At 41.9% G+C, this 10234-nt stretch overlaps 1 protein-coding gene across 2 annotated transcripts in view; it reads left to right on the top strand.

The window, feature by feature from the left end:
- The first annotated feature begins 9072 nt into the window (after nucleotides 1–9072).
- CTTNBP2 (cortactin binding protein 2) overlaps nucleotides 9073–10234 on the top strand; it is a 158946-nt gene continuing 157784 nt past the window's right edge. The window contains exon 1 of one of the 2 annotated variants that reach the window (XM_029233780.1): nucleotides 9073–9246. In XM_029233780.1, the coding sequence (XP_029089613.1) occupies nucleotides 9166–9246 (81 nt within the window). In that variant the 5' untranslated portion in view covers nucleotides 9073–9165. The remainder of the gene's footprint in view (nucleotides 9247–10234) is intronic. The other variant, XM_029233781.1, reaches the window with a different exon arrangement.

Genomic DNA, 10234 nt, shown 5'->3' with positions numbered 1-10234 from the left:
CTTCATTACCTCTGTAAAGACTATGTCTAAATATAGCCACATTCTAAGGTACTAGGAGTTAGGACTTCAACAAATGAATTTTGAGGAGGACATAATTCAGCCCATAACAGATGCTTATATTGACCTTTTTCAGAGGATTTATGAATTGTTAGCATGCTTTTTGATGGCGGATAGCAAGGTACTCACATCACCAGGTCTTAGAAATGTTTTTAAGTCCAGGTTTCCTCTACCACCTTTTTTACTGAAATAAATAAAATGTATAAAATCTTATTGGGATCACACAAACTAATACAGTGTTTTGCCTTAAGGATCATGAAGTTAAAACTCTGTCGAAGACAAGCAAGAAAGGAAGTAAAGTAAAATAAAACAGGGTAGGTGGAGATTCTAGACAGCTGGTGAGCACACTCGTCAGGCTCAAAGGTACTCGGTGTGAGCCCAGTGATTTCAGATCTTCTGAGTCTTTGAGAGGTTGGAAAACTGAATTTTTACATAAAGTTCCCCAATTTTTAAATGTTGGCAATGTATTCCTTTTTCAAAAAAGAGAACATTGTATGAGTCAAACAAAACATGTCTGCTTACTGGATTTAACCCATTTCATTGGGTTAGGCTGGTTTGGATCTAATGGCCTATACTAGATCAGAGTTTTTGACCCCAGCTCTACATGAAACCTAGGGATATTTTTGAACCATTATTATGTAGTATTTAATTAAAACATTTCCTCATTGGACAAAAGAGTCCATGCTTTAAGAGGGAGGAGATCTGGGGATATATGTATATGTATAGCTGATTCACTTTGTTATAAAGCAAAAACTAACACACCAATGTAAAGCAATTATATTCCAATAAAGATGTTTTTAAAAAAAAAACATTCAAGGACCAAAGAAAAAAAAAAAAAGTCCATGCTTTAAATCTAGCGATAATCAATTTGGCCAGAACTGACGTATAAGACCCATCCCACATTTCTCTAATTATGACTTTTGCAAGCACTTAATGGAGAGTTTTTACTATTTAATCTAAAATCTTAGAATACTTGGTTTAAAATTTGAAAAATTATACAAATAGCCTTGTTAGGGCTATTGTGTAGTTACAGAATCATTTTATTAAATTCAATAAATTATTTCTTTCTGAAATTCCATGCATATTAGGCTGACTCTTCATTGTGTAATATGTATATGCAGAACTTGAAAATAGTAATGACTTACTAGGAGTTTTCTGGGGGCCAGACACTGTTCTAAGTACTTTAAAAGAATTAATCGATTTAATCCTCTCAACAACCCTGTAGAGGTGAGATCCATTATGACTGCCACTTAACTGATGGATAACTAAGGGAAGCACTTGCCCAAGGTCACAGAAAGAGTTTCTTAATCATGTAACCCTGCACTTTACTACTCTAGGGTATGTGACCCAAGTTGTTTTGTTTTGTTTTCGGGGGGTGGGGGCATTTGGGAGTCTTTAACTTCTCTCCTTCTCAGAATACCCTATTCGGCCTATCATACCTAAATTTCAGTCTTCCCCACCCCTCCCCCCAGAAGGTCTCATTAAATGTCTCCTGCTGGGCAGAAATTTCATTTTAAGAAGTATGCCTAATAGGTACAAAGTGAGCTTCTTAAATCATAGTGTTTGTGGATAGAATTCCATAGGATGTCCATACAAATAAAAATTTAAAAATTGTGTTTTCATGTTCACCAACCTCTCACCGACAGTATTTACTTCAATTATGAATTTAGGCAAAAGACCACAATGGGCCTGGCAGTACCTGTGACTTTGTCACAATAGAAATTAGAGATAATTTAAAATCTTAATACATAAAACTGTTGTAGAGTTTTCAAAATATTATTTACATTCATGGAAACTTCAAAATTACATTAATTATGGGCCTACCACTATATCATCTTATTTACTATGGAAGAAAAAGCACATCTATTTCTGCATTACAAATGCGTTTTGTAGATGCAGAATTTTTAATCACTGGACTTGAACATAACTGGTTTTCTTTATGATCCTATTTTGTTGCTGTTGTTGTTTTTTGGCCTATGTTTTGTTTTATGCGTTAAAAAATTTTTCTGAGAAGGAATCAGTAAGTTTCACTGCAATGCCAAAGGGACCAATCACGTGAAAGAGTAAGAAAGAAACATTTACTTCATCCATTTATTCAACTTTCTTTCCATCTATCCACCCATTGGTTCCACTGAATTAATTTGATTAAATATGACTGACTGCTCATCACGCGTTGGACTCAGTGTTAGGTATTGCAGACTTGGAGTCATGTTCTTACGTACCCACCACCAATCTTCATTTGATGTTGAAGTCTGGAAAATCTGCCGAAGGCTCCCAGAATGTACCGGAATCTTCACATTTGAAATACCTTTGTTTTTTGAAAGACATCCGATTTGCATCAGTCTCTTAGCTGAGGGAAACCCAAGGCCACCGCTCACTCTATTCTTCCTCTTCCCTTTCAATCTCTAATTTTTCTCTTATTTGCTGAAACCCACACAGGCATGCTACTCACTAGAAATAAGAGGAACATTGCTACATTTTAAAGACTGGTAATATAGTTTGTACATCATGATATTAGTTCTACTGCTGCAATGTCATCCTTTATTACCAACATAGTTTTTCATGTTTGACTATAGATGAGGTAGCAGATATCAGTACCTGGATTCTGTTTGTCAGTGGCAACTGGAGAGTGTAACCCTGGTTTCACCCCAATCCCTAGAACGAGAAAACAAATAATACGGTCCTGGATCAAAACAATTAGGCAAGGGAACATTCGAAAGTTTTGTTAATTATAAATAGTCTCTCTAAAAGTAAGCACATGTGGTTTTCAGTTCCAGTTATGACAGGGTACCTAGTATTGGGCCAGCCCTCCTACTGAAAGTTAAACAAGTGAAACAACATATATGAAATAACTGTTAGAAGGCATTGGCAAGTAGTAAATGCAGGCAGGGCTTGAGGAACAGTGATTCTTGAGCGAAGGGCTAGGAATGGGGTAGCGGTCAGTTGGGGAATAAAGATGAGTTTTATTTGGGGATTGCCAAAGTGTCTGGGATTTGAAGAACAAAGCCCCAGAGGGGAAGAAACTTAAGAGAAAGAGTCCAAAAAATCTGTATACAATTTCCTCTTAAATTTTAGGCTGAATTCTAAGCAGGGCAGGATGAGACTTCAAGAAACCAACAGAAAACAGCATCTGGGAGGGGAAGGAGCTGAGCAAAGATTTAATAAACAGGACACAAAACGCTAATCATAGAGGCAAAAAATTGATAAATTAATTGCATTGAAAGTAAGGACTTAAGTTCCGATTTACAGTTTATGAAGCTATTTTCCTTTTAGAAGCTTTATTGCTTTACCTCTCCCATTTGAATTTATGATTATGTTTTTGTTTGGTTCTATGGCTCTAAAAATGATTCTGTAGAGGAAACAGAACCATACAGTGTGGTATTTGTAAATGGGGTGCCTTTACCCGCTGCTCACGCCCAGGGGTTTTGAGCAGATTCGGTTCAACTCATAGTTTAAATTTTGGGAACGGGGCTCCCCACCGCTATTCCAATGGGTATCTATGGCCACATTGGGTGAGGGTGGAGGGCTGATCAAAGCAGAAAATATCAAGCAAATGTGTCTTGTGACCCAGATAGCATCATGCCTTTTGGATAGTCAATGGTCAGCAGTTGGAGGCTGAAAGCTGACAATGTGAGGTCCTTAGCAGATACTGAAGGGAAGACAAGCAGTAGTAAAATACATCCCAACTGAACTGTTTCTTAACAAAGAAGATGTTAATGCTCAAAGTAATAACTCATGAAAATTAAGTGATGATGTAGTAATAAAGGGATGTTGACTCTGATAGTAATGGCCAGTAGATGGCTATTTCTGTTTTCCATAAGGAAAAAAATATTGTATTGCTAACATAAAACTGCCTCAGTGGTTAAACGTTTCTTTAATTGTCAGAATAAAATTCCAGACTACTTAAACCTTAATGCTGGTTTTTCAGAAGTATTTCTCTTTATTATTCTACAGGTGACTTCACTTTCCCTAGGATGAAAATAGCAACACCAATGCTTTTTTTCTTTAAATTCTTGAATCATAAATGTAACTAAGCCTTCAAGTCTAGCTATGACATTGTTTTATTCATGTTATGAATTAAATTTTATTTTGTATTTGTTGGTCAATTGAATAACATCTACATATATTTAGAGTATGTCTTTTCAAATAATGACATCATATTTCCAGGCAATTTTAAATAAGTCCAACTGATTTGAAACAATCAAAAAATGTAGACCAAGAAACTATTGTCATCAAGTGAGATTTTAGACAGTATAAGGTGGAATTTATGTCTCAAAAATTCCAAAGGTATTTGAAACTCCATTAACTTGGTATATGGCTACTGATTATAATTGTCTGGGAAATGTTGATGTATCATTTATTTCATAACTTTACATTGGCGAGCTATTCATTTATGGCTTTTCTCTTGCATTTTGTATCACAAGTAAATCATCACTAAGTCAATCATAAATGCCATCTACATATTTGTCAAAATTTAAGGTCATCATCTTTAGTTTCCTTATCAATTCTTCAAATGTTACATTTCCCTTTGAACTGAATAATACATAGCCGGGCTTCCCTGGTGGCGCAGTGGTTGAGAGTCCGCCTGCCAATGCAGGGGACACGGGTTCGTTCCCCAGTCCGGGAAGATCCCACATGCCGCGGAGCGGCTGGGTCTGTGAGCCACGGCCGCTGAGCCTGCGCGGCCGGAGCCTGTGCTCCGCAATAGGAGAGGCCACAACAGTGACAGGCCCGAGTACTGCAAAAAAAAAAAATAATAATAATAATACATAGCCCACAGTGAAAAGAAAATCTCAGCTCTGATTTTATAGTTAGTTCTACACCCCTCATCAGAGGAGAAAAGGGTCTGATCTCACAACCTATTTATATAGCTTTTAAACTTTCTAAGAAAAATAAAGCTCTCTATAATTAATGCCTAGTGGTATAAACATCCCTGCTTTAGTGGTTGCCTGGTAACTACATACTGCAGGCTTGTGGGGTTGCTAAAGAGGCTGAATAAACGGAAATACTTAGATTCATTTCCAATTCAGGTGGATGAGGGGCAGCAGTGGGCTAGATTTCTTCGTTAAAATTGTTTTTCCGTAATGGTTTTGCACTAAAACATCCTTCTGCAGTAAAACTTACTCTTGTAAATGACTTCTGCAGATAAGAGTCCAATCAGCAAGTAATGGTTTAAGATTTTAAAAACATTAAATAGAACTGAACCAACACTGCTTCATTGTTCTGTATTAGCCCTAGTTTCTGTTCTTAGAGTGACCAAACTGGGGAATAATGTTCTTACTGAACCTTTAACTCTTCAAAAATATTTTATATTTGGACATTCCTTTAGCATTGAATGACCAAATGCAATTCCCAGCTAGAGGTGGTGGTAAAAGGGGCTGGGAGTGATTATAATAATATATTTATGTTTAGCTTTGGCTTGCTTCTACCTGGCCGATTTAATTTTCTAATTATGTTTTGCTTTCGTTTAGGTAAAATTAGCTTGCATTCCCTTGGCACACACCAACTGCAGTTGGTGGAGGAGGCCTTCCAAAACCATAGGCTGTTGACAAGAGTGGCTAACTAGATTAGGATTAAATTTACTGAGTGAAATCCACAAAGAGCCTAAGCACATGCAGATAATGACAAGTTGACTAAGAGGGAATGTAGTTAGGTCATATAAAAACTCATTTCTGGCAATGTCTTGGTTTCAAAAACATGTGATAGATACAGGGCACTCAAAGCTCATCTGTGCTCTTTTGTTAGAGTTCCTTATGTCAAGATTTGGGGCTTCCCAGGTTGGTCACTGTGGTGTAGACAGGGATAAGCATGGTCTGGAATATTTAAATTGTATAACTATAGCCTTGTGGATAGAGTCAGAAATGATTTGCTACTCAGTAATTTTGTCATTTGGCAATACTTAGGCATGATAACATATGGTTTGCTCTTTGGAGTTAACATAAATGTTGTCATTGAAAATAAAGAATTCTCTTATTCTACCAGGGAAACTGTTTTAGGATATGTGTAAGTTCCTTCCCTGTGAAAAGATGAAGCGTCCCATTGCATCATTGTGTATAACTCTTTGGGTTTTTGGTTTAGCGGGTTGGAGGATGTGGCTAGTGAGGTCGAGGCCATGGTTTAATCAGAAAGCCACTTGGCTCCCCAAGCTAAGTTTGCATTTCTAGCTGCAGAAACCCATTTCATTGGTCTTAAAAGAGAATCTTGAAGAGTGTGCTATGGCTCAGCACAAATACCTCTATTCCAGGATTCAGAAAATAATGAAACCAATAGTTTTCTCTGTTTGTAAAATATTCAGTATCTCTCCTTCCATCTTTTTTTTTTTTTTTTTTTGGCCACACCGTGCAGCATGCGGGATCTTAGTTCCCCGACCAGGGATGGAACCCATTCCCCCTACAGTGGAAGCGCCGAGTCTTAACCACTGGATCACCAGGGAAGGCCGTCTCTCCTTCCATTTTAATGATGAAAGAAATTTACTGATTAATGATGATGATTCATTTTGTTATATATATTAGTTTCTTTTCTTCCTGTGTATACTTCCATCTCTCTTCTTTTCCCCACCTTCCAGAAATTTTCACTCTACCCTGGGATGTCTTTTTTTTTTTTTTAGCTGTCTATGAAGCTTCAAAAGATTTAATTTCTAGAGCCATCAAGTCACTACCCTTTCAGATCTATTTTGTTTTGATGCTAATAGAGCCTGTCTTTGTGCAAAGGAAGTCTTTCAGAAAGAGTTAATTTGCAATCTCAACAGAGGCTAATTATCAGGAGAGTAAAAAAAAAAACAAAAAAACCCAGCAAGTGTCCTCCAGGTGGAGAAGCAGCCTGGGCCAGGCAGCTGGTGAGGCAGTTAACTCCTCGTGTTCTACTTCTGTGCAGTAGGGTGGGACATTCCTTCAGCCCTCAGCAGTGGGCAGTGGCAGCTTTAAGGTAGAGACAAAATGCTGTTTGTTTTCCTAACAAGGTCCTAGATTTTGGCAGTTAGAAAATGTGCTGTCCTGTGATTTCTTCCTTTTTTTTTTTTAACCTGTTTTTCATTTAAAAAAAAAAAAGGTGAGAGGGAAGAAATCACTCAGGGATTGATTCCTTTGTGATGTGATTCTGCTTTAATTTTATTTAGACTAATAGAAGCTATTTCATCCCAATGACGATTTTTAAAAATTGAGCTGCATGTATAAAATGAATGGGATTTGCTTCCCAGAAATATTGTCATGTCATATTCCCAGTTCTTAACTCCCAAGTGAAGTTTATTCTTTATTTTTCCCCGCCAGAAGTGGGCTGGTTAATTTCTTGGGTAGTAATTCAACTCAGTATCAAGAAAATGTATTACCTTGTGATGTGAAAATGCATTTTGAAAAGAACAAGGAATGCTTTTAGGTTTCAACTTAAAATTTTTACTATCAGTTCAGCACCTAAGTTTTACTGTCAAATGCTTTTCTTTCATCTTATAAGGAATCTAGTTATTCTAATATTGAGCACTTTCAGAGAGAATATTTCATAAAAGAAAGTGTTGCAATGAACAGGGATGGAAAACATAGGGCTAAGAGAGGGAGTAGCTATCAGAGTGAAGTCAAAGAAAAATAATGAGCACCTCTGGTTATACGATACCCTGGAGGTGATTTCTAAACCTTTGACCCTTAACCCCAGGGTTCCAGGTGAAACTTCTTTCTTGATGTAGACCTTTTCTGGAAGGGAACTTTTTACAATGTATTGATCCCCACCACCCCCCCACCCCACCCCCCTGCCCTTTCAGGGCCTTTGCAGAAAAGATTTTTCTCTGCCCCGTTTTGTGTCATATTTAGATCCAATTTGGAAAGTGAAGCAATAAAAGTGCTGAAACCTTTCATTAGGAGTCTGCCATTTTAAAGAATGAACTCTGATCTGTAACCCTCAGACTAAACATTCATCTTCCAGAAATTCAAGTCCAGGATTTGGTTATGGTTTGCTTTTACTTCTTTGAGACACAGCTTGAATGCCTCCATTTGATTTTGTGCTTTCAACACATTTTTGGGATCTGGTGATTTGGGAAGGCATGTAACCATACGGTCTTGATAAGGCGATAGATTTTCACATCCTAGGAATTGGCAGGAAAGGGTAGGAACTGAATCCGATGTGGGAAGGGAAAATTAAGAGCTTGAGCCTAACTCACTCATCTCGTGAGATACCTTCTGAGACCTATAATTCCCATAAAATCAATTTTTAGGCAAGTTTTTGTTTTCTTTTTGTTTTTTGGTGTGTGTGTCCCCACCACATGGGATTAATTCTTTTAAATTCTCTTAAAAGTAGAGAGCTTTCTTTTACAAGAGATGACACTTAACACTTCTTGGTTAGCCCTTCAGAAAATCACTCAGTTTTGCGGTAAAGAACAAAAAAGTGCCTTGCTTCACCTTTCTTGAAAAGAGATTGTATAGAAAGGTAGGGCTGAGGGGCCGGGTGTAAGGTAATAAAGGGTAGCAGCACGCATTTTGATCTGGAAGTTGATGGTTTTGGGAGAAGGAGAATCAAACAAAGGCAGGCATATACACCAAATGGGTAAAAACGCCCTGGCGGCAGTATTGGATGTAAAAAAAATTTTTTTCTTTTTCTTTTTTTAAGAAAAAAGCAAAGGGTGCCTTCTGTGTTTTCTAGAGGTGGGCTAGAGAGGGGGCTGAAGTGAAGGACTTTCCTGGCTCTAATAGAGAATTCGGATTAGGGAGGCCGGGTATTTAATCGATCCGTCGTTGCCCCGCCGGCTCGGTGGGGCCGTGTCAGGCGAATCAGCTCTTGGGCGCCTTCTTTCCTTCGCCTCGCCCTGGAGCTTTGATTCTGCTCTCTGCGCTCCGGGCCTTAACCCGGCCTGGGCACGTGCCCAGTTCTCTCACCTCAAGGAGCCGGCTGATGGCTGGCAGCCCCGGGCGGGGACCAGGCGGCGGCGGGCGGCGCACCGGCGCGCAGCGGGTTAAGGCGGCGGGGGCGGCGGCAAGGGGGCGGAGGGAGCGCTGCAGCGGCGGCGGCGGCCCGGCTGCGAGCGCCCGCGTCCCCGGACCGCCGCGGGTTAAGCGCCGCCCGCCGCCGGGAGGGCTGAACCCGAAGCTGCCGCTCCGAGCTCGCATTCGGATCCGCTAGAGCAGGAAGATGGCGACGGACGGCGCGAGCTGCGAGCCCGACTTCTCCCGCGCCGCAGAGGAGGCGGCGAGGGCCCCGGCGGAGGCGGCGGTAACCGAGGTCCCAGGGTGGGCGCGGGGTTCCGGGGTGGGAGCCCCCGGGGCGCTCTGCCAGCCCGGGCTCTTCCGGGTGCGCTCTCCTTGGGGTGCCTCATCCCCCGAGGCCGGGGCGAGGCGGCCGCCTGGGTTGGGGATACCGCCTGTCCTTTCCGAGCCTCGCGGGAAGCAGCCCCGGTCCGCCCGGTTCTCGGGGCTCCCTGCGTGTGGCCTCTGTACGCACTCCCTCTGCTTCGGTCGGGTTTGGCCAGGGGTGAGGGCTGGGGTGTGTTTCCCAGCGAACTGGACACCCTCCTATTGTTGGCCTCTCTCTGCGCGCGTGGCTGTGGGCGCGTGTCTCGGGGGTGCCTGGCACCTCTCAGCGGACCCGGAGAGCAGCGAGGGGGAGGCGGGTTGGCGCCGAGCAGGTGTGGGGATGCCCATTGTGTGTGTGCGTGTGTGTGTATTCATTCGTGTGCCTGAGACCCCTTGGGAGAGGCCCCATGCCCAGCTGTAGGCGCTGCTGCCGCTGAGCGCCGGCGCTTTGGGTCCCAGCTGCCTGCTACCCCATCACTTGGTGATGGGGATTGGGGTTGGGGCGGGGGAGGTGTCCTCGTTCTTCCCGAGACTATGCCCGGGCGAGGTGGAGGTTCAACACCTGGTATCAACACAGTGTGTTTCTTCTCTGGGGTCTAGAAGCCAAATGAGCTTCCATCCATCGCTGGTCCCTACTTTAACCCCCAGAATCTCCCCGTGCACAGAGGCTCATCGGTTGGTTTCCAGCCCGTACCTTAGGGGAAGGCTGGTCCCACATTTCCTGCGTGGAAATGTTTTTGGGGTTTGGGAAGCAGCTTGGTAGGAGCTGCAAGAATCTGCAAAGAAAGGCAGCTTTGGGAGCGCCTCCCACCCTAGGCGCGATTCTGCTGCTCCCCCAGGAGATTCCGGGTAGGATGCAGTGAGCCGAGCGTGGACGCCCCTCCGTTTTTCCCACTCATGGCCTGACC

This window comes from Monodon monoceros, unplaced genomic scaffold (assembly GCF_005190385.1).
Source record: "Monodon monoceros isolate NGI ecotype Baffin Bay Population unplaced genomic scaffold, NGI_Narwhal_1 Super_Scaffold_2, whole genome shotgun sequence".
NCBI classification, from domain to species: Eukaryota; Metazoa; Chordata; class Mammalia; order Artiodactyla; family Monodontidae; genus Monodon; species Monodon monoceros.
This window is presented reverse-complemented; position numbering and strand designations above follow the sequence as displayed.